Source organism: Nicotiana sylvestris, chromosome 6 (assembly GCF_000393655.2).
Source record: "Nicotiana sylvestris chromosome 6, ASM39365v2, whole genome shotgun sequence".
NCBI classification, from domain to species: Eukaryota; Viridiplantae; Streptophyta; class Magnoliopsida; order Solanales; family Solanaceae; genus Nicotiana; species Nicotiana sylvestris.
The window spans coordinates 4713824-4739143 of record NC_091062.1 but is presented as its reverse complement, the minus strand read 5'-3'; the positions used below and the strand labels follow the sequence as shown (position 1 = coordinate 4739143).

The window sequence follows — 25320 nt, the reverse complement described above, 5'->3', positions numbered from 1 at the left end:
GCCCCAAAAGAAGTAATATATAAACCTATATATTTCTATAAATAAATAAAAAGAAGACTAGAATATATTAAGTAAACTTAGACAAAGGTTCCTACTTCTTCCTCATGTATGAGTTAGAGGCTGTAAGTTTGACCAAACATGCTATGTCTACTCTATATCTGCCATTGTCAAGATTAATCTCTATTAAATTCATGCAGCTGGAGCATAATCATAGTCTCCATCATCATCGTCACCACCTCCTTCTATGCATGCTGCCGGGGCATAATCATATCCATCATCTCCATCGTCATCTCCATCTGAATATGATCTTCTCATCCCGAACCCAATGATCATGAAAATGCTAGTCATTGTATATATCTCTGGGTTATTGGACTATGAAAGTAGTGAAATATGAGATATTGGATGTTGTATATGGAGTATATCTCTTTGATAGGATATGAAGAATTGTTTTTGTGGTCTAAATAGGTGAGGAAACCATTTGCTTACTCTGGACTAGGTATTGGCACGTTAGGAAGTGTGCAATATACCTGAGAATGTGACAAAACCATATGCTTGGCTACATGAAGCCACACATCAAAAATTCACTTTACGTGTAATCATATATATGAGGAGTGGTAAAGATTATTCTCCATAATTAACCGAACAATGAAGTAATAGACCTTAAATTTTGCTGTCATCTTCGTCATTGTCATAGAGAGCCGGCAGAGCTAAAATATTAGGTACAGATTCGGATGAACTTAATAACTTTTACTTAGATCCTGTATTTATATTTAAAAATTTATTAAATATATATATAATTATTTAATTGCAGCCTAATAACTTATATGAAATATGAGTTCGGTGACAAATTCAGAACCGATACACCTCAAATACACGCACATACCATTGTAATTCCCATACACGCACATGTCTCTCTCTCACTTTGAGGGGACAGATGGCTGGGATTTTAGTAAAACATCAAAATCAATTAAAAGAACATAATATAGTCATCAGAATCATTCTTGATGCCTTCGCTTTCAACACTGTCTCTTCGCCACATGAAAATTTGTACAAAATTTTCCAAATAGGATATCAAGTCTTGAAAGGGTAGTAGGAGTTTAAGGTGCAAACTTTCTGCGGAGATGCAAATTGAATGAGCCACAACAAATCTTAGCTCGTGGAAACGTGTGCATGGCACGTGGAACTGTGTATTATCTACGTGGATGTTTAATTGCAACAACATTTTTTGTTGTAATATGTTGGTTGTCATTGCCGAAAAAAAAAATTCGCAACAAAAAATAAGTTGTTACACACTGTTGCAGCAAAATCCGATGCGAAAAATCTATGCAACAAAAACCAATGTTGTTGCCAAAAAGCTAAATTATCGCAACAAATCTTGTTGTTGCAATAAATTAGTTTTTGTTGTTATAAAGGCATATAATTGTGGTTTATAAAAATATTCAGCAACAACAATAATTGTTGCGACAAATCAATCATTTTTCCAACAATATAAGTTGTTGCAAAAAAAATGGCGGGAATTGCTAGTTAATTTGTTATCAAGAATTTCAGCAACAAGCGTTATTGTGGCAATACGTTACTTTGTGTCAACAACATTAATTGTTGCATATAAGTTTCGTGAAATATTTTTAGCAACAACTTATGAATTGTTGCTATATACATAATTCCTATATGCTTTTAGATTTTTAACAAATGTATATAAACTACTGAATATTATATATATGCAAAAGATCAATACATAAAGTTGTTGTACTAGATATTTACACCTTTCTAAAAATCTAAATACTTCTAAAAGTTTTTACTGAAAAGGATAAAAACACACGTGTCCTAGGTTGCTAAATTCTAATCTAATAGAACCCAAAAGACAAATCTTCCGACTTGTGCAGCACATGAACCAGATTGCAAGTAGCGTTGGTTTAAGCATCATCATCCTACAAAAAAATAATAATAATTAGACTTTGATTTAATATAGAGGGAACCAAAGAGGCTTATTTACATTAGACAGAATGGTAGGGGTAGAAATATTCAGCTAAAAAAAACATTATAACATAACCTCCAAGATATCATATCAAGTATCTACTCCAAAAAAAACTAAATAAAAATAGATTAGAAAATACTTCAGAAACTCCTTAACCTCATTAAACTAAAATGACTGCAAGAACTGAGGTACAACCAACTAAACATACAACACTCTTTTATGTGGTTTAGTAAGAGTATCAACTGAACAAACAAAAAGATGTCAAGTATTATCAACTATCCAAATAATGTCTATCCAAACACGAAAATAATGTGCATTTTATTATCACAATGGAGGGAGTATTTGACACCTGATACTAATGAAATGGAGGGAGTATTGAGGATTCAGGCACAACTTTCACATACATGAATCGTGGCGTTTTCAAGCATGTGCTTAGTGCATTTGTGAACCAAGTTAAAGGTATTTCAAGAACTGAAAATATTGAGAAATTAATAGGTTTAAGGCCATGTTTCAATATTTCTAGCCATAAAACAGTTTCTTTGCCAGAGCTCAAGTTTCATTTCAAAGGTGGTTCAGAGATGACATTGCCATTGGCAAATTACTTTTCCATTGCAGGAAAATGATGTGATTTGTTTAACTATGATCACTGATAGTGCTTTTAACCCGGAGTTGTCAACCGGACCATCGATAATTCTGGCGAATTTTCAGATGTAGAACTTCTTAGTGGAATTTGATCTCAGAAATGAAAAGTTTGGATTCAGGCATCAAGTGTGCAATTGAAAAGAACCTAAGGAGAATGCAAAGGTGAAAGTGTACTATACGGTATTGCTACACCTTAGCTAATAGTATTAAGTATCCCAATACATTACACAACTGCTCTACTTGTATACTAGATTAGTGTCACACCTCCTTTTTACCCCTCCAAGAGATAAGTGTAAAATGTTATGGATTGTGGGTTAAAGAGCTTTTCCAATTAAAGTGACAAATTTGAAATAGGGATTATTTTATTTAGAGAGTCGCCACTTGGAATTGATTTTTGATGGTATTCTTAGTCACCTTTATTTGAATCCCTATTCAAAGGAAGGTTTGACTCTATTATTATTGGTTTGCGAAAACAAAGTCCGGGTAAGAAATTCTGTTGACCGGAGAGAAGGTGTAAGACATTCTCTGAGTCCCGTGGTTCTAGCACAGTCGCTTTATTGACTACATTTGGCTTGAATTAAACTTGGATAAACTGTGATTTATTTGATTTTTATGCTTTTCTTATGTCCGTTTTTATTTATTTTTAAAAAAAATTAAAGAAAAGATTTGAATAATAATCTACAACTTAACTAATGAGAGAAAATTATTGTTATGAGTACTAATTTAAAAGATGAGACTAATGAGAGAAAATTATTAATTGACATTGCTTAAAACTAGTAAAATGTGGCTTGTCTTGACATTGAATGAGGCAGCCCACTATTGGGTTGATGGAGTCAAATGAGCTTATGTCCAAGACAAAATCCAAAAGCCCATATACTTTTAGACTTTAAATCTGCAGATATGGCTTTTTAAAGCTATGTTATAGATTTGGCCCTATCTTGCTATTTGCAATCCGTAGCTAACTATTTACAAAAATAAGTTTACAGATTGTCTTTCTAATCTACAACTTAACTACCTTACTAAATAAGTATTTTTTAAGAGATAAAAAAAATTATTGGGACTCTAAAATATAATAATAATAATAATAATAATAATAATAATAATAATAATAATAATAATAATAATAATAATAACTTAGCTTGGTGACAACAAAGGGACAAACATGGCTACAAGGGTTCAAATTTTAATATATATGCTCCTTTCAGACAACCAAATGCCAGTGGAATTATATCTAATGCTTTGCAAAAATAAAAATAATTAAAGATGCTTAACACAATTTAATTAACTAACATATCGTTATAACATTATCAAACATTCAAGAGCATATAAAAATGAATTAGAATAGAAGGATGAAGCTACGAATATTTCCCAGCGTCATTATCTTTCATTCCAACTCGATTTTATGAGTTTACATGGTCCGAAAATTACCTGGACAGCAGAAAGAAGAACAAATACAGCAGAGTCAGCTCTTTCCAAAATCAACAGCAAAACAATTAAACGGGCAGCAACAACAGCAAAAGACAGCGACAACCGGCAGATTCAAACCCAAGAAAATTAACTAGAATACCCCAGCAAAACAGTACAATTATGTAACTCCAGAAAAAATCTTTCAAGACTACTCTATTTTCCTTAAACAAGTTTTTCACTTAAGAATCAACTCACAAAAGCTGCTAAGGGATATTATAGCTACTGATTTTTTTTCTCTTTTTTGTGTGTCCAAAGCAAAAAAGCTCTCCCCAAATGTGATGGAGTCCCCCATATATATCAAAACAATCAGCTATTTCAAAAAATTAAAAATCAATCTTTTTGACAGATTTTTCTACAAAATCTGCTCTTAAATTCAAAAGGCCAGACTTTTTGGTTCAAATCTTGTCAAGTATTTCAAACAAATCTGCTCTCCACTATTCAAAGACAGACTTTTATTCAAACACTGTCCAAAGATCTACATTTTCTTACCAAACAATTTGACTTTTGAGTGTTGTACTCATAGAGTCTTCAGCAGCAAATAAACAACCCAACAAGTACCATATACTCTTAAGTATTTTTCACTACCTCACTTTTATCAATACAAAACTATTTTACTACTTCAACAAGTGCAAAAACAGAAAATTTAACATTTCAAACTTCAAAAACTAATGCTAAAATAATTAATAATAGACAAAATAAAAATCTGAAAAAAATAAAAATAAAATAAAAAAATCAGCCACGAAAAATAATAGGATTTTTACCATTTTATAATTCAAGTGGCCGAAAAAATGGTGGTACGACAAAAGAGGGTGTTCGGGGAGGTCGCCGGAATTTGGCCGGATTTTGATCGCCGGATTTTCAGGGTGAAATTGGCATCAATAGCTAGGTCTTGAGGAGCCCTATCCATTGATGTAAGTATTGTGGGATGGTAGTGGTTGGAGCTTCAAGAATTTGGGAAAAAAAGTGACGGGACAGTTTCCTAGATCTAAGATTCAAGGAATTTGAGGGATTTTTGAAGGATTTGGTTTGGAGATATGGAAGGAGGAAGTTGTGGAGATTACATGATGTGAATTTGGAGGTGTTTGGAGGTGGTCCGCCGGCGGCGGTGGGCGGAGCTGGGGCGGCGTAGAGAGGGTGAAGAGAGAGAAGAGAGAAGAAGGAGAAAAGAATTATGGGTGAAAATGAGGACAATTTTCAGATTTTTGAGGCTTTAATACCTAAGCCAAGAGTGAATGAGATCCACTGGGTCAAGATGGAATGGATGAGTATGATTTGATCTTGTTTCATTTAGTGAAACGACGTAAACTACGTAGTTTCATACCCTTTCAATGACAGTCTTTTATCTTGCACTCTTGGACACTTTTTCTTTCAAATTTGGCCAAATTTCTTCCTTAATCCTACTTATTAAACTAATTTTACACAAATAAATTAATTAAATAACTTATTCTAATAATCAATTAACTAGATTAATTTACCAACTGAACAGCTAGTTAATTCTTAAAATGCACAAATGAAGAAAGAACTATTTTTTGTAGTATTTTATGATAGGAAATATGCAATTAAAGTCACAAAAATTGAGAAAAATAATTAAAATAATAAAACACTAATGACTTTAGGAGATGTTAAAATAGTGTAAAAATTAGGTGTTCACAATCAGTAGAACCCAACCCAATCAAGTATTAAAGGTAAGATTTACAATCTCGTGGTTTCCCCCAACAAGGACGGAGAATTTCTGACCTCAACATAAAACCTCACATTTACCAATCTGTCAAAGCTCCAAAGTGAAAAACACTATATAGAACAAACATTAAATCGAGATACAACAGATAAAACTGAATAATGAATTTAGAAATTATACATGTCAAAGTTTTAAGCCATTCATCATAAAAAGCATGAAGAGATATCTCCATTAGTATACCAGTTAACAGAGAAAGGATACAAGATTCATCACACCATTCATATAATTTAGATAAATACATCTCCAAGAAACTCGAGAACATTTTGATGTTATATCATACAATCAGTTGATAACTAATATTTAGGAAATGTAATATGATCTCTATTTTGTTTGTATATCTGAGCAAACCTTGACCAGTCTTAAACATACAAACACATTTTTTTCAGTTACATCTTTTTCAGTCTTAAACCTTGACAACTAAACATTTACCATGCATGCTGGCCAAATATTTAGATCAAATCATGAGGAAAAGTGTTATAGAGTTGGAGAGAATTTTCTTGAAAGTGGAGTATATAATTGCATATTTTATGTTATTCTTCTACTAATTGAAACCAAGTTTTCCTTTTTCTTTTTCCTTGTTTCCTTTTCTGGGGGTCTTCTCTTCAGTTGGAAAGTTTAAACTAGGAAGTTAATGGAACGGAATATGAACTGAGATCCCGTTTATTCCAAAACCTGAGTATGAATTACTGATTTTATTCACTTTACTTTGACTAAAAAATAAGTTTTTCTATTTTTAGCAGATGCATATATAGGACCTGATCCCTATAACAATAAGTAGGGCTCCAACAAAATACTTCACTATTTAACAAGTTAGTTACTCGTACAAAGATATAATTGGATTTGCTTACTAATTGGTTAACGTTTCCTTTTAATTCTTCAATTTATTGCTCCTCTTTTAATTTCCCTTTGGCTCGTACTTCTGGTCTGGGCTGATCATAAATAAATAATTGTGTACTCTAATCTTCGATGCCATTAAATTCGTTTCCTGAATATAAAACAGTAAAGATCATGTGGGGTGGAGTTTTCCAGATATTGTGATATATATTTTTCCAGAGTTTTTTAGTTGAAATTTATCAAATAATTACTTAGGATGAAAGATGGTTATTGAAGTACAGGCATTCATGAATTAACACAATTCTTTCCAGTGCTCTTGTTCCTTCTAAGATGTATCTACTTATGTCAGGCGCGATAAGAAATTTACTTTTACATGACTTAGGTGGAGTTTACTTACCATGATATCATCCATAGGATTTGCAGGACTTGCCTCATCTGAACCACTTAAATTTGTAATAATATGAAAATGCAGCAGGAAGCCGAGTCTGTTAAACAGAGCACAAATAAAGATCTTAAATATGAAAGTACCAAGGATGAAACTATTTTGTAATATCAAAAAGACTGAAAAGTTTTATTTTCCAGAACAATAGCAAAGAATTATTGGAAAGCACTGAGTACTACAAGTGCAATTAATAGGTTAGTTAACAAATTTAAAGAATCTTTGCAGCTTAAGGGTACTAATATAACCAAACTCGGGTGGAATTCCACCTTCATAACTATTAAAATAACCTAACCTAAGTTCAAGATTTGGAAGAAAAGCCACACTCTGGCATTTTTCCAGTAAGTGAGTTACCCTCTAAACCCAACCACAGTGAACTTTCAATGTGAGATTAAAACTGTTATTCGAGAGATTAACGTATTTGATAGAAGAAAGCTTGGATATATCTAAAGGGTGTGTACTAATTAAGTTATCTCCAAACACAATAAGGTTTTCAAGTTTGTCTAAAAGACCAATTTCAGGTGGAATGATACCAAACAGAGGAACATTAGAAATGTTCAAAGATATAACACGTAAATCATTGTTACATGCTACAACTTTTGATTTAGCTCAAAAGATTTCTAAAATAACTATTTGGTCTTCATAAGGAACCTACAGAAACTTTAGTGCTTATACTAATACCTGGGAACTTTGTATAATGGATGCAAGTCCTAACATGCCCTCTTTTAACATTTTCTGCTCACGTCCTACGCGGACTTCCACGAATCCTACATGAGCTTTCATGACTTCTAGATTTTTTCGCTCCTCCTCAAGTTGCTCTTGCACTTTTTTAAGTTTAGATTCTACACTCTCTCATTTATGACGTTCTTCTTCCACCTCTTTTTTTGTGCTTGCAGTTGCTCTTGAAGACCTTGCATGGATCACTTATTTGTTAGCTTAAGTCCCGATCCTTGGCCGCGGTAATAGCCTGACTTTTCTCCAACAATTTTCATAAAGGACGCATTAACAATAGGGTCCATATCATCAGTACCCTCTTCGATTTCTTGAATTTGCTCTGCAACCAATTCATTCACTTTATCCTACAAACAGGACATACAAGCTTTAACTTTCAATATTTGTTTCAATAAACTCATATCATAGGATTAAAGATTAGAGTTTTGTAAATACATTCAATTCAGCAGCGACATCGTTGACCAAATGACCATTTTTCATGTGAATTTTCTACCAAAGTTTCTGAAAGTTTGGCTCTTTTCCGGTGATTGCATCTCTCTAACAAATTAAATCAAATTATGTTTGAAGAAAGAATTACTAAATTCATTAAATAAGACATATCTCACCTTTTCAAAAGAAATTGCCCCGAAGGATTTTCTACCGCAAATATGATTGATTCCTTGTTTTGTTTTGTTTATTTTGTTTCTAGCACTCATTCTCTGCATTGAATATGAATTTATGATATATCCTATAATTCAAGTATAAAAAGTAAAATAAGAAATAAACAATACTTTGGATCTGGTCATGAGAATTTAAGTTCCATTTCATAGGTTGCTTTCTTAGTTTTTTGTAACTTCCCTAGTTGACGTAGACATTTTTCAGAATTCTTTTAGCTAAATAATAGCTTTTGTGCATATTTCATTTAATTACCTTGAAAGGATCAGAGTTGAAATAGTCCACCAAGAGTTTCCATTCAACTTTAGTGACATCTTCTGGTATGTTTTGCAATCGTTCCTCCTTTGTAGCAAATTTCTTAAAATGATCATGGAGCCTACTACGACGATATCAATACGAATTATTACCTGTATGAAGGATAGTATCCCTAGTGTGTTGCGTGTCTGGAATTCAAATGCGTCCTGCACTCAAATCAAAAAATTAGAAGTGATAGCTTTGTCACATAAGACTCTACTAGCAACTGAATAGATTTGTATGTGGAACCTATAATAAAGGATTTCAAAGCTGGAACCATTAGATTAAAATATGCCTACTGTTCTTTATACATACTACTACTATAATGGGCAAATGTTACTAAATATGTCATTTGGTTGAATACTACTCATTCAAGAACAAAAAACTATGAACTTAAGATATACAAAGAGAATTACCAGCATATGAGCAACAATCCTTTCTTTTGCTAGATCAGAAACTTTCTTCCAAGTTTTGACATCATGCTTAGCATTCTGGTCAATTGTAACTGAAAGCTTGGTAACAAAATTACTAGCTCCCGGACCAACTGCTACTGTTCGATCGGGTGGGATAATCACCTCTAGCTTTCCATTGGGATTATTTTTGCGTTTCTTTTGGATTGAAAACCCTCTAGTCTTCCCCCTTCTTTTTCTCATTTGTCCTTCAGCAATACATACAACAACAACCCAGTATAATCCCACTTAGTGGGGTCTGGGGAGGGTAGTGTGTACGCAGACCTTACCCCTACCCTGAGGTAGAGAGGCTGTTTCCAAATAGACCCCCGGCATTCTTCCCTCCAAGAACTTCCCACCTTGCTCTTGGGGAGACTCGAACTCACAACCTCTTGGTTGGAAGTGGAGGTTGCTTACCATCAGAGCAACCCCTCTTGTCAAAAGACTGTAGAAAACTTCAACATCAATTCATCACTAAGAAAAATACTCTACAGAAAGGAAATAGATGTATCAACCTTAGGCATGGTATTTTTCATATGAAGTCCTTACAAACTTCAACTTCCAAATTAATTACAATTTACAAATAATATAAAGATGTGATCTCTAATCCACAAATAGATGGAGAACAATTTCTTTTCCTCTACAAAATGAATATTTATACAATAAATAGCAACTAACAACCTACTGTATCTTCTACTTAAAATGCATGAGAAAATTTAAAAGATTAGTAGTTCAAAAAAGTTATGATTTAAAGATTATCATACTTCACTCAAAGTGACTAAAAACAAATCAATTACTCAAATGATTAAAACCTACTCTTTATAAGAATTTATTACCAAATTTGAAGGCATAGAAAGTCTATTTCTACTAAGTTATATAAGCATGATATTTTTCAAAGCTACTTTTTACTAAATGAATCAACTCACGTGGTTGCGGGTTTGAAATTACTCCAGAAGATTCAACACTAGAAGAAACATGTGTATTTGTCATCATGATAATCTACAAACATAATAAAAAGAATTATACTGGAACTAGTTGAAAGTAGAAGTGAAGGCAGAACATTGCACATATTGTCAATCAGAAAATAATTTATCCAAAAACATAACTATAGATTAAGGAGCACATGTCCTTTGGGAAAGGCATCACTTAATAGTTTTAACAAAGAGTCTAATGAAGTATTACTCCAACCATGCAAGCACTTCATTTGAAAAAGACGCATTATAAAAGAGAGCTTCGAGAACTTTTCACAATCTGGATATAACTTCTGCTTTGCATCCTTTAACAACCGATAAAAACTCTTAGCTTCTGCATTAGGTTCTTCATATCTAGACTCAGCCGGCTCATCAGAAGGATCATGAGTTATATTATCTATAGGAACACTGTGATACATGTCATGCAACATCTCGAAAGTGGCATCATCATCATTTTCTAAATCTGAATTTGTATTAGAATTTATTTCATCATCTGAAGATGAATCTGACTTACCATGATGAATCCACCTATTATATGTTGGATCTATACCCCACCTAAGTAAATCTATTTTCACTTCTTCTCGTGTTTTCCTACGCACATGGTTACAGTTAGTGCACGGATATTGAATTCTTAAACCAACATTAGGATTCGAAAATGCAAAGTTTAAAAATTGTTCCATGCCATTCAAGTATTCTACGAATGCCCTATTCCTAAGAAGTATCCAACTTTTATCCATCATATAATAACCTACAAAAATATAAAATATTAACTGTCCCTCAAATTTTTGCTGTCAATTTAGCAAAAAAATAAATAAGGAAAGGTCAGAAAAAGACTTTATACTAAAATACAATAAAAATAACAGCATATAAATTGAACGAATAGTGATACAAGTGAAGGAACACACTATAGATAAATAGTAATCAGCAAGACTCACCAGAATTTGTAGACGAGAAATAATGAAGCAAAGAGTAAACCAGAACCAATTGCTTAGAGCTGTAGAATAATAAAGGAGAAAACCTTTCTAGAATGGTAACTGAAATAGGCTTAGGATTAAGGAAAAGATAATTAAAAGGAAGAAACTGGTTTGCCCCTTTTCTTTGGGTGGAAAGTTGAAAAATACTAAGCTAAATCTTAGGCCACTAACCAAACCTGTTGAGAAAATTAAGGCGTGAACAAAACTTGTTGAGACAATTAAGGGTTCTACCAAATATAAATTATTGCTAATTTATTATATTTTAAAACAACTATGTTTTCAAATAAAATATGGCATCAACAAAAAAACTTACCCAAAGCAACTAAAATAGTGGGCTAAAAATCCGAAAAAAGTGATTAACAAGAGAAAATTTTGGCGCATTTGATTTTGGCGGAAACTTGGAAAATAATTAGCTAAGTTTTAGGCCACAACCCACCTATTTTGTAGGCAAAAATAAAGTGTATTGCCAACAATACAAATTTACTGTTGCCAATATCAAAGCAAAATCTCATTAATTTATTTTAAGCCATATTTACATCTGTAATTAATGAGGAAATTAGAGAACTAAATTTCAGCTGCTATTCTAGAAAAATTGATGAAAAACGTACATTTTTGCGGCGAGCAGGGTCAATGTTTATATCGAAGCTCCTTTTCTTACAATTTTTGTCAAAATCTTCCTCTAGTTATCTTCAAAAATTTCAAATTCATGGTTGATGAATTAGTTGGATTCGTCTTTGACAAAAAAGAATTTTGAAAGAGTAATGGTGTCATCGAAATGGAAAATGTTGGGGAGTAGTCTTTGAAGCAGCGAGCAATTGACATTTCAATTAAAATGTGAAGGAATTGAATAAAGCCAAGTACACAGTACAATTGACATTGCTTTTGGTACAACTGTTCAATGCAGTGATTGGTAACAATGAATCAGACGTTGCTAAAAGTTCTATGATAATAGCAACACATTTTTAAACTTGTTGTCACTTATTACAATAACCCAACAACACTGTAATTGTTGCAAAAAGTTGTTGCCAGTTTTTTTAATTTAAAATTAATTATCTAAATAATGGAATATAGCAACAATATCATAATATTTGCTAACAAGAAAAATTTTGTGGTTAAAAATTATATGATTTAGCAACAACTTTATGAGGTTGTTGCTATTTGTTCATTTTTGCCAACAATACTATAGTTGTTGCTAAAAAAAATTGTTGCAAATTCCATACTTTCTTGTAATAGTGTTATTATGGTTCACATGAAACCATTAGTTTCTACCTCAAACTCCGTAAATGCATCAAGAAATTCACCGTCTATGAATATTAGCTTATAAATTCGAGTATTATTGTATATTATCTTAATATTACTATAAAAACCCATAAATTTTAAATTTTGAATCCGCCTTTACTAACATACCACCTAGACAAGGTTACACTTCAGAGCGTATATTTCTTGTAGTGGTTATTAAGAAGATGAAGGATTGAATTAATTAGCTAAACTATTCTGCTGCTAATAAATGATAAACAAGAATACACCTAATCTACTAGGAAAGATTAAGACACACCACACAAACTTAATCTTGAGTGATGGTGAAATAAAGGTATCGTTGAGCTATAATTTGACAGCCAACTCTATATAATAAAATCTGCGCGTCACAAGGCAATAGTTGTTTATATTTCACTTATGAATACACATAATTAAAATAACAATTAACTATTCTTTTCCCGCTTAATAACGTAAAGTCGAAATTAATATGTCAAAAAAGAAGGTACATTTAATAAGCTAATGATCTCAGAGTAATGCAGACCTCAGCCGCAAAAAGTTTCAACTAGTATATGAACCTATTATATTTCTAAGAAAAAGATTATGAATAATTAAAACCAAGGCTCCTAATTCTTCACCATGTACAAATAAGTTGTTGTGAGTTTGATCAAACACGCTGTATCTACTCTAGATTTGCCACTACCAAGAATCTCCGTTGAATTTATGCAGCTGAAGCATAATCATAATCTCCATCATCGTCGTCAGCATCGCCTTCTAAGGATGCTGCAGGAGCATAGTCATAGTCTCCATCATCGTCATCACCAGAGGCGGATCTAGGATTTTAATAACATGGGTGCACCACTTAAAAGGAGAAAAAAAGAAATATTAAGTGGGATTTGATCCCTAATCCTCAAGGTAAATAACTCAACATTTAACCAAGTGCACCATTTAGCCTCTTTGAAGCATGAGTGACAGCCGATAATACTAGACCAATTCTAAAAATATGTATATAAAATATCTAGTTTGACGGAAAGACCATGTGTACACGTGCCCCGTGTAAATGCCTAAAATCCGCCTCTGGTCATCACCACCTCCCTCTAAGCATGCTGCTGGAGCATAGTCATACCCCTCATCTCCGTCATCGTCTCCATCTGAACACGACCTTCTCTTCTCGAATCCAATAATCTTGACAATGTTAGACATTGTGTCTTTCTTCTTAATTGGACTGTAGGAATATGGAAATATGAGATATCGGGCGTTGTATCTCTTTGATAAGATGTGAAGTATGGTTTTTGTGGTGTGTATGATAGGTGAAGAAATCAGTTGCTTAGCTTATATAAAGGTAAGAGCCAAGTCTGGAGTACTCGTTTTGATGGAGTTTGGCACGTTAGAAAGTGTGTTATGTTAGTTGAAGAATGTGCAGAGCCATAAGCTTGGCTGCATTTAAGCTACTTTTCACTTTACATGTCATGCATCAACTGTTAACCGTGACATATATTCTCCAACTTGGTGCAAATAAAACTCTCTCTAATTTATCTTCTATCTCTCTCTCTAGCTTTTTGGTGTGTATTTCAGTAAACCTTGAAAATGCATTGGAAGAAAGGGAGACCTGGACAATGATAAAGTTGTCTCCGTGTGATTTAGAGGTCACACGTACGAGCTGTGGAATTAGCCATTAATGCTTGCAATAGAGTAACTAAGCTGCCTCCAACACACCCACAAAAATAACCTAATAAAGAATAGACATGGCTTCGACATGACCATTCTTCGTTTTTTGGCTTTTTAAGGCCAAAAAACTAGAATTCGGGCCAATTTAAAATTTTCACGTGGTATAGTCTACGCCATCTGTATGAATTCGGGCAGCCGAATCCGAATAACCTAAAATTTTGCGGGGCAATAAAAATGACTTAATGAGAAATAGTCATGGTTTCGGCATGACTGTTCCTCGTTTTTTGGCATTTAAGGCAAAGAAACTAAAATTCTAGTTCATTTCCAAATTTTCATGTGCTATTATCCACGCAATCTGCATGAATCCGGGCTATCAGATCCAAATCGTCTAAAATTTTGCGGGGCCATAGAAATTGACCCAATAAACAATAGTCATAGCTTTGGCATGACTGTTCCTTATTTTTTGGCCTTTTAGGGCTAAAAACTGAAATTTGAGTTAATTTTTAAATTTTCGTGTGCTATAATCCACGCCATCTGCATAAATCCACGTAAATTGAAAGAGAACGAGTATGATATATCGTATAATTAGTTTATGTCATGTGCGTGTTATAGTAGTTTGTGCTATTTGATGACATGAAATAAAGATGCATTAATTAGTGGGTAAATCAAAAGCTCGTGAAATGCCGGCCATGACAGTTAGGATATAGTCTAGCTAAGGTTTGAAGTAGTTTTAATTAAAAGGTTTGAACTTATAAAATGTATCCACAATATTAGGTGTATTGGATTTATCTTTTTATCACCTTGAGAATTTGGTATAGACTATACACTGATTATGTACTATTATACACCTATTAATTATAAATTATACATATAAATATATGCCGGCTATTTTTAGTTTAAACTACTGAGTGAGCGGCTAATTAGGTTAATTCTTCGTGTTTTTAAAGCTTGAATTTGGTGAAGGAATTCATTGATATGTAAGTGAAAAACTCGGATTTAATTTTTCACCCTTAAAATTCGAGTATATGGCGTTTTAATTAGCTGGTGAATGTGTTGCAAATTGCTAATGGACACTGGATCTTATGATTAGTATGATCTCTATACCTTTCATTTTAAGAATTAACATACATGCATTTGCTAGCAGACAGAGAAAGGTGTAAATAATCATGTGATTAATATTTATGGAATATGAATACGATCACATCATCAAGTAAGACTACGTTTAACTACAATCCATGTCACTTTTCTACATAAGTTATTCAAATTAATATTGTCAAAAAAAAAAAAAGGATACTTAATCTAATAAGCTAATGATCTTCTTAGAGTAGTGCAGACCTCAGCCGCAAAAAAGTTTCAACTTGTATAAAAACCAATTAGGACTAATTAAAACCAAGGTTCCTACTTCTTCACCATGTATGGATTAGCTGTTGTGTGAGTTTGACAAAGCATGCTATGTCTACTCTAGATCTGCCATTGTCAAGATTATCTCCATTGAATTCATGCTGCAGGAGCATAGTCATAATCTCCATCATCGTCATCGGCATCACTTTCCACGGATGCTGCAGGAGCATAGTCATAGTCTCCATCATCGTCGTCACCATCTCCCTCTAAGCATGCTGTGGGAGCATAATCATACCCGTCATCACCATCATCATCTCCATCTAAACACGGTCTTCTCTTCTCGAACCCAATAATCTTGAAAATGCAAGACATTGTATCTTTCTTCGGACTATAGAAAAAGATTGAAATATGAGATATTGTGTGTGGTACCTAGCTCTTTGATTAAATATGAAGACAATGTTTTTGTGGTGTGTATGATTGGTGAGGAAACCATTTGCTTATATAAAGGTACGAGCCAATTCTGGACTCGTTTGAACGCAGGTTGGCACGTTAAGAAGTGTGTTGTGTTACTTAAAGAATGTGCAAAACCATAAGCTTGGCTGCATTTAACCTACTTTTGGGGAAATTCACTTTACATGTCATATCCATCAAATATGATGAGTACTACTTTCTCCATCCTGATGGAAATAGAATCTCTCTCTAACTTTGTGGGGGTGGATTTTAATACAATCAAATTCCATTAATAGAAAGGAGCCTTAGAATAATAGTGAAGTTGTTGTCGTGAGACTTAATTATAATCAGTGGCGAAATCAGAAAATTCCCAAAAATATTCAAAGTTGAAAGAAGTAAAAAATTATCCTTACAAAAGTTGTTCAGTATATGTTATATACATCTAAAATCTAATATTTTACTTCTATACACAAAGTAATTTTTCTTAATATTTCGACGAAAGGTCAATTGACCACCTTCAGTAAAAGGTGGTTTCGCCCCTGCTTATAGGTCACGAGTTTGAAATGCATTAGGATAAGCTGCTACATCACACCCCCTCATTGGGGTGTGACCCATCCCCGAACACCGCACGTTAATAAGAAGTGTGTTGTATTGGCTGAAGAATGTGCAGAGCCATAAGCTTGGCTGCATTTTAGGTGCCACATCCAAAATTCACTTTAGACAAGAGGGGTTGCTATGATGGTAAGCAACTTTCAACCGAGAGATTGTGAGTTCGAGTCTCCCCAAGAGCAAGGTGGGAAGTTCTTGGAGGGAAGGATGCCGGGAGTCTATTTGGAAACAGTCTCTCTACCCTAGGGTAGGGGTAAGATCTGCGCACACACTACCCTCCCCAGACCCCACCAAGTGGGATTATACTGGGTTGTTGTTGTTGATCCAAAATTCACTTTACATATCATTATATACTAACTTTTGTGGGTGGGAGATCATGGGTTGGATTTAAGTAAAACATCAAAGAATATCCATTAAAAGGAACATATATAATACTCCAATATTTTAAAAGAAAAATATGCCTTCACTTTCAAAACGCAGTCTCTTCGCCACATATGATACAATTTCCTCTTTACAAGTATTTCAACCTTTAAAGTTTAACGTAAAACTTAAAACGATAGAATAAAGTCTTGAAAAGGAAGTACATGTTCTAAAATATTGCAGCTTAATTAATGACCCAAATGATACAAATCTTAATCTACGTGGATGCTTAGTTGGCATGCCACCTAGACAGGGTTACACTGGACCTGCAGAAACAAATATAGATGTGACTAGTATATATTAAAGTCGAATACATGTCTTTTGACCAGAAATATTGTGAAATGTCGACATTAATTCCTTTTTGTGCATGAGTTCTCAAGTAGTATATATAAAACAGAATCCTTTCCAGATGTAGAGCTTTTGGGTAAAAGAGAAAGCAAACTATTCTTCTACAGCATCTTAAGATGTTACTCCTTCCGTTCTAATATATGTGAACTTATTTTATTGGGAACGGAGTTTAAGAAAAATAAAAAATTTTAAAATTTGTGGTCCTAAACAAGTCAAAAAGAGATCTAGAGTATTTGTGTGGTTATAAAATCTTCTTATTAAGGGTAGAACTGGATGTTTAAGCTAAATTATTTTCAAATTTAAAAAGAGGTCGTTTTTTTTTTGGAACAGAATAAAAATAAAATAAGTTCACATAAACTGAAACAGAGGGAGAATATCCCTAAACTATCAAGTTGATTTAGGTGTATCCTCTTTAATAATTTAAAATATACCTCTAAGCAATTGAAAATGTCCAACTATATCACTAAACAATCTAATTAGTTTAAATATACTCCTACGTGGCGTTCACCATATCAGCTAAATTAGACCAATATTTTTTTTTTCACGGTGAAAAACTACTAATGGGATGGATATATTTGACACAAAAGATAATGGTCGCAACTTTGTCATAGACCGAAAGACAAACAAAGGAAAAATATTAGACAAATCTCAAAAGTTAAGGATATATTTGGATCTTTTTAATTACTTTCTTTTTTAAATGTTTCAACGAGATCAATAGATAAATTTTCTAGGTCTTATTCTTTATGAGTCTTCGGGCAAGATTTGGGAGCAGAGCATTCTTCTTACACAAACAATGATTTTAGTCAAGTATGTGTCAAGTTATCATTTTTACCAAATAACCAATTAATGCTTATCTAGAGATATACCTATAATTATCTATTAAATAACGTGATTATATAAATATCTTTTTATACGTAAGTGCGTAGAACTTTAACTCCTATTTTTCAAGTTAAAGTCACTATAAATGTACATATATGATAGTATTGTAGTTTTGTTGTATGCTCTAGAAATCAGAATCAAATCATATATGAGATAATTTAGGCCCGAAGTGTGAAATCTTACAGGGTGTCCAAGCTTTACATGATTAACTTATTGGTAATAGTGCAAACTTGATTTAATTAATCACATCAAACAAAAGTTTTTAACAACAGATTAATAGCGCATGCAATAATGCATATGGAATAGGTAAAGTTATTCTATAGTTTGCTGATCGTAATTATCTTGTGACCAATTATAATACAATCACATCATCAAGTGAGACTACATTTAAATATATAATCCATGTCACTTTTCTGAATAAGTTATTCAAAATAATATGGTCAAGAAAAAGATACATCTAATAAGCAAGCGATCTCAGAGTCCCTAACACCTTGGTGTAGACCTCAGCCGCAAAATATTTACTAACATAAGATATAAACCTATATATTTTTATTAAAAAAAGTCTTTCATTGCCAGGAATTTCCAATGAATATCATGCTGCTGGAGCATAATCATAGTCTCCATCGTCATCGTCATCACCTTCCAAAAATGCTGCAGGAGCATAGTCGTAGTCTGCATCATCATCGTCATCAGCGTCCCCTTCCAAGGATGCAGCAGGAGCATAGTCATAGTCTCCATCATCATCTCTATCTGAACACGACCTTTTTTGGAACCCAATAATCTTGAAAATGCTAGATATTGTATACATCTTTTAATTATTGGACTATGAAAATATTGAAATGTATGATATTGGATGTTGTGTATATGTTTCTTTGAATATAGGATATGAAGAATTGTTGCTGTAGTCTGAATAGGTGAGGAAACCATTTGCTTATATAAGGGGGAAAGCCAATTCTGGACTAGGTATTGGCACGTTAGGAAGTGTGTAATATACCTGAGAATGTGCCAAAACCATATGCTTGGCTACATTATAAGCTACTTTTGGGGCTGCCACACATTCAAAATTCACTTTACATGTAATTATACTACAATTAAGTGGTAAAAATTATTCTCCATTAATTCTGGTGCAAATAGAATCACAATTAAGCGAATAATTTAGTGTTAACCTCAAATTTTATTGTCTTCTCTTCATTATTGTCATAGGGCGGAGCTACAATATTATGTAGGGCTTCTAGTAAAACTCATTTACTTTTGCTTAGATTATAGATTTGTATTAAAAAATTCAGTATACATGTATTGAATTCAATAATTAAAGCGAGCTAAAACTCCATAGAATTTAAATTTTGACTCCGCCTCTAAATTAAATTATTGAGCTGATCGAAGGTCATGTGACATAGAGAAACTGGTCCAATATATTCCATATGTTTCATTTTATGTGATACTATTATATTTGAATTATTAATTATGTCAACTTTACTAGTATTCACGTATTTTTCAAATAGTGAGCTTTATTGCAAAAAATTTAAAGAATTCGTGCGCGAATTCACAACAAAAATTAAATACTTTAATTTGACCTACGAACTCCAAAGTCCTTTATATCAAATGAGATGAAATACAAGATGATACACAAATACAGTGGCGGAGCCACTTAGGTCTAATCGTGTCAATAAATATCTCTTTGCCGGAAAATTACACTATATTGTTAGATAATTTTTTATGTGTTATGCATATGTACCATATGTTGAATACGCTTAATTTTTTCGTGTGTTTACTTCTTTATATTCAAACTTCTCTTAGTGAAAATTCTAGCTCTCTCGTACTTAGCACATGCCAATATTGTAATTCCCATAGTCGGGAGATGCATAATTCTCTTTGTCTAAGTAAAATTAATTAGTAGTTGAAAACACTCTCTATCTCTCTCGCTCTCTCACTTTGTTTTTGTGGAATATGCCATGGAATTTCAGTAAAACATTAAATCAATTAAAAGAAAAGATCATAAGCAGCAGCATATTGTTGCTGCCTTCGCTTTCATAAGTAGCCTGTCTCTTCGCCACATGAAAATCTGTACACATAAGTCTTAAAAATCTGTCTCTCCATCAAAATCAATCTATGTTGCTACTTTTGTGATATCAAGTCTTGAAAGGGTAGTATGGTTTTAAGGTGCAATTTTCAGAAGGAATATGTTCACGAGAGATACATTTGAAGAGAAATATTGTGGACATGTCGACATTATTCCTTTGCGAGCAGTGGCAGAGCTAGAGAAGTAAATGCGGTGTTACGATTCAATTTAGGATCATGACCGGCGCTTAGGAGCAAGTGCTTCCAAGTAAGTCTCATTGGTATTTTAACGAAAATCGGACAAAGTATTCACTGTTTTGGACTATCCAAAAAAAATTCCCTGTCTCATAATCAATAACCAACCATCCTAATATCAAACCAAACAATTAACGATTTATCAATTAGCCAAAACAAGTCTCCACCATTACTAATCAACCCACTAACAACCAAAAATACTAATTTATCTCCACTTTCGATAATAAAGAACGATATTCAACATAAGACTATAATAACAAAAGAATACTCATGACACAAAAATAATTACTATTGAGCGACTCTAAGAGTTCAAAGAAAAGACCATAACAATAAATAAAATCTCCGCCCACGCGAACAAGTGCGAGGCTCACCAAGAACTATCAACCTGTGCGCTCTAATTAATGAAATCCTCGCCCGCGTCAACTGCTGTCTCTGTAAAAAAAATTAATGGGGAATGAGTCGCTAGCTCAGTGAGTAATAACACTTAACCACAACTGTTTTTATTGGGGACAAGTCAGAAAACATGCTAGTATATCAAACAGAAATAACATAAAAATGCTCTTTCAGAAATAATAAATAATTTTCAGTCTCATCATGTTTTTCTTGTAGCATAATACAATTAACAATTCAGTAATAAGCTCGGTAACCACTGTATAATATCAATATTTATATTTTGGGAGGTTTCAATGAACGGATCATATAATCGGTATAACTGTGGACTACTTCGCAAGAAGTCAAATATAACGGTAGTACCTACTCGGGAAAAATCGGTAACGGTATGCTAGTTCTACCTTCCCACTGCAAGGGCTATAACGGTAATCGGTAATTACAAGGTGCACCAGGTCTAAAGAACCCGCCGTTAGCTATGAGATCCTTCAAAGTCTACTCTCATTTATACTTGTCTCTGTAATCCGTATATACTCACAGAAAAATATTTTCAAATAATTAGGGCATTTCGATTCATATCAAATCATATAATTTCATTACAATAATAGTAATTCAAGTAACGGTAAAACAGATCTAGTGACAACGAAAATATTTAAAACCACGATAATCATCTCAAATAACTATTTCGGTATCATATTGAGTAAAAGGCTTGTCCCACATGCAACTTAAAATAATCGGTAACATATTCATATTAAGAATCATGTGTAAATCATGCAAGTTATGAAAACACAAATTGCGGTAAGATTCCTACTCACAGTACTCGTGCCAATTATTGAACTTGTCACTTGCGAGCACTTGGTTCAACTTCTTCAACCACCTATTTTATTACAAAACCAATCTATCTATCAACTTCTAGAACTAGCAACGTAATTGGTCCAACCCTGTCACCTTTATTTAGTTTTCCTGTTTAATTTCTCTAGAATATGAATATTGATTATCTGTTATTCATTTAAGTAGTACTTGTCACATCTTCTTTTTTACCACCCGAGGGGGATATAAGGGAGTTTTTTTCAATTTAAGTGACAATCGAAACGGGATTATTTATTTAAAATTGAGAGTCGCTACTTGGGATAATTTATGGTGTCCCAAGTCACCGGTTCAAGTCCCGAATCGAGGAAAGATTGACTCTGTTTTACAGTCCGCGAGCACAAAAATCCGGGTAAGGAATTCTGTTAACCCGGGAGAAGGTGTTAAGCATTCCCGGGTTTCGTGGTTTTAGCACGGTCGCTCATCTATTATTATTGGCCTAATTATCTGATTTTAAAACACTTTTAAACCTATGTGCATTTTTAACTCTTTAAATCACTTTTATTTATTCAAGGAATTTCAAGGTTATTTAAAACACATCGTAAGCCATGAAATGCACCTGTGAGTCACGACACGTTCTATTTAACCTTGTTAGAACATTAAAACCGGGCCACATGAAATGTACCCCCAGATTTGGAAATTGTGTGGCACAACTACGTCACGGAAACTGTACCCGTAACTATGGCACTTTATTTAATTAACACGCCTAAAGCAAACTACGATGTTCAAAAGTCGTTTCACACTCATCTCAATCTCAAATATGGTAATTGGCACCATTAAAAAAACGTGAAGCTTATTTGTTGTGTTTCCTTAAGTTTGGTCTACATTATAGACTTAGAAAGCTCACTGTAACTGTGATACAAACATATGAACATAAATGAGCCCATCCTTGGTTACAATCACAAACTAATACCACTTAAATAGGTATCTCATTGATTTAATCATATTTAAGTCTTAATTCAAATTAACAAGCAATTAAATCTCTACAAACCTTCTCAAGTAAAGTTTTTCTTCAATTTCTTTCTCTATCCCATATAGACGATAATCATATGGACACTTACTAATATAATAGTCCAAGAAGAAGAATCCACAAACAAAACAGAGGATATTCAATACAAATCAACAATATATCAACAAACAATTCACCAGTAGCGCAACGAAAAAATTAAAAGAAAAGCCTGCCACTTTCAAATTCAAATACTACAATAACTCAATGAATACTAATAGAAACATGAGAACATTTATGGATCAAAAGACACATGGAACAAAATATTCATTAACTAGTTAGAATCTAAAAGAAAAGACACAGAGAAATGGACCTTTATTGCTGAATGTTTTGCGCCATGTACAGTGAAATAAGATCTCTAAAATAGCAAATCGAAGCTAACGAACTACTGACCCAAACCTCGACCCGGAAAACTCGAACGCTCCCTCACTTTAGCATGATTTAGGGACTGATCTTGCACTTATTTTTCGTTCACCGTTTTCCAGCTTCTATTTCCGTTCCTTTGTGTATCTTTGTGTATGTCTCTTTAATTTTAGAGAAAGAGATGGTTGAAATCTCTTTAAGGGAAGTGGGGATCCTCTGCCGCTTTGGAATTTTTGTTGAAGGAATCAAAAATTGTCCCAGAGTCTTTTCCAAAGAGAGAGATGATGTCGTTCTTCACTTATTTAGGAATTAGGAATTGAATTCCATTTTCATCTAAAAAATCGTTTTCTTTTGTGAACCATCAGGAAATTCCCCCGTTCTAGGGGTGTAGGTTCTAGGTATTTGTAGGATTTTCTAGGTTAAGGGGTATGGACCTAGGAATTATGAGCTTGGAAATTATGGACCTTTATGACTAGTTTTGCTTAAAATTAGTTTAATAAACTAAAAATCTATTCATATAGAAATATTACCAAGAAATTTAATTAACCCTACTTAAGTAAAAATAATTATTAAAATAAGACTGACAATTAAAACAAAATTATTTTTGGGTATTTTTCAAGATTAAAAATGACTACAAAACATTAACGAAACTATTTTTTTTTAATTTTCGTTTTCTTGTAATAAAATAAAGTAAAAAAAGTAAAACTTAGTGAATATCAGACATAAATTAAATATTTAGGTGCTAAAATATGAAAAATCTTGCGAAGGGTCAAAAATCGCATGTCTACATTACTTAAAGGATAGGAAACTAGTTTATATTTTCCTCGTCTGTCGCTATAAGTAGGCAAAAAAAAGTTTGTGTTTCTTGGAAAATCCATATTTTTGTTCGATATCACGTAGTGCTTTGCAAGCACTCACAATCTCTCCAATAGAGTATCTAACAGGATATTGTGTAATTACTTAGAATGAAGGAATTGATCTTGCTCATGAGTATTCTTGTATCCAATTCAATTAAAAATCAACTCACTATTTAACTCAATCCAGGACAAATAAAATATACTCATGCCAATGGGATAACAAAATATACCTGATGATCTTAAATACAGTAGTTAGGAACAACAATATTGTAGCATCAGGTTGCTAGCCTATTTCCTCTTCTTCTTCTCTTCTTCTTTTTTTCCTTCTCTGTGGTTTTTCTTCTTCTTTTACGCAGCTTTTTTCCCTTCCCCCAATCCCTTTTTGCTTTTGACTTTGGTATAATGTAACCTAATGGGTTTCGGCCCTTATATGTCCATTCTCTTTTTTGTTTTGTTTTGTTTTGTTTTGTTTTGTTTTGTTAGTTTTTAAATTATTTGCAAAATATTCAATATATCCTCATATAAAATTATGGGTTATTACAACCTCCCCCACCTTCTAAAAATTCGGTCCCTGAATTTAGCTCAGGCATATACCTGTAGGCTGAAACAAATGGGGGTGCTTCGCTTGCATATCTTTTTCTATTTCCCAAGTAGCTTCTTCAACTGTGTGATATCGCCGTAAGACTTTTACGAACTCAATTTCTTTTGACCGTAGCTTTCTTACATGCCTATCAACAATAGTCATCAGTTCCTCCTCGTAAGACAACTTCTCATCAAGCGGTATAGTAGGTGCTTCAAGCACCTGAGATGAGTCTGATATACATTTCCTTAGCATTGAGACATGAAACAATGGATGAATAGAGGACAATTCAAGAGGAAGTGTCAAACGATAAACCACAACTCCCACTCGATCTAGTATTTCATATGATCCTATAAACCTGAGGCTCAACTTGCCTCTTTTCCTAAACTGCATCACACCTTTCATAGGGGAGTCTCTTATAAACCTAAGGCTCAACTTGCCTCTTTTCCTAAACCGCACCACACCTTTCATAGGGGAGACTCGTAGGAACACTTTGTCCCCAATTGTGAACACTAAATCTCTTCTTCTCTTATTAGCATAAGACTTTTGTCTACTTTGAGCTGCAAGAAATCCCTGTCTGATCAATTGGACCTTGTCCATAGCTTCTTGTACTAGGTCGAGTCCCAATAAGTTAGTCTCACCAGCTTTAAACCATCTGATAGGAGAACAATATCTTCTACCATACAATGCTTCGTACGGTGCCATTTAAATACTGGACTGGAAGCTATTGTTGTAAGCAAATTCAGCTAAAGCTATATAAGCGTCCCAACTACCTCCAAACTCAAGAATGCAAGCTCTCAACATATCCT

The 25320-nt window shown here is 33.4% G+C and overlaps 2 protein-coding genes and 1 long non-coding RNA gene across 7 annotated transcripts; all 3 read right to left on the bottom strand.

Moving 5' to 3' along the window:
- Positions 1-3792: 3792 nt before the first annotated feature.
- Positions 3793-11302, bottom strand: LOC104239508 (uncharacterized). Of its 4 annotated transcripts, none has more exons than XM_070150376.1 (8): positions 11131-11302; positions 9192-10223; positions 8889-8942; positions 8737-8838; positions 8433-8525; positions 7777-8174; positions 7054-7141; positions 3793-4045 (listed from the first exon to the last, which is right to left on the bottom strand). In XM_070150376.1, exons 2-6 carry the CDS (start codon positions 9426-9428, stop codon positions 8016-8018), a joined length of 645 nt encoding a protein of 214 aa, XP_070006477.1. In that variant the 5' UTR covers positions 9429-10223; positions 11131-11302; the 3' UTR covers positions 3793-4045; positions 7054-7141; positions 7777-8015. The 4 variants fall into 4 exon arrangements, with proteins under 4 accessions (XP_070006477.1, XP_070006479.1, XP_070006478.1 ...); XM_070150378.1 differs by having other exon boundaries at positions 8737-8823; XM_070150377.1 differs by lacking the exon at positions 11131-11302 and having other exon boundaries at positions 9192-11102.
- Positions 11303-20569: 9267 nt separating this feature from the next.
- On the bottom strand, positions 20570-24312 carry LOC138872082 (uncharacterized). Of its 2 annotated transcripts, none has more exons than XR_011400504.1 (2): positions 24162-24312; positions 20570-20883 (listed from the first exon to the last, which is right to left on the bottom strand). It is a non-coding gene; the product is annotated as an uncharacterized lncRNA (long non-coding RNA). The 2 variants fall into 2 exon arrangements; XR_011400505.1 differs by lacking the exon at positions 24162-24312 and adding an exon at positions 23025-23591.
- A 196-nt stretch (positions 24313-24508) lies between these two features.
- On the bottom strand, positions 24509-25216 carry LOC104239510 (uncharacterized). Its single transcript, XM_009794153.1, has one exon. The coding sequence runs from the start codon at positions 25214-25216 to the stop codon at positions 24509-24511; it is 708 nt and encodes a 235-aa protein (XP_009792455.1).
- Between the last annotated feature and the right edge of the window lie 104 nt (positions 25217-25320).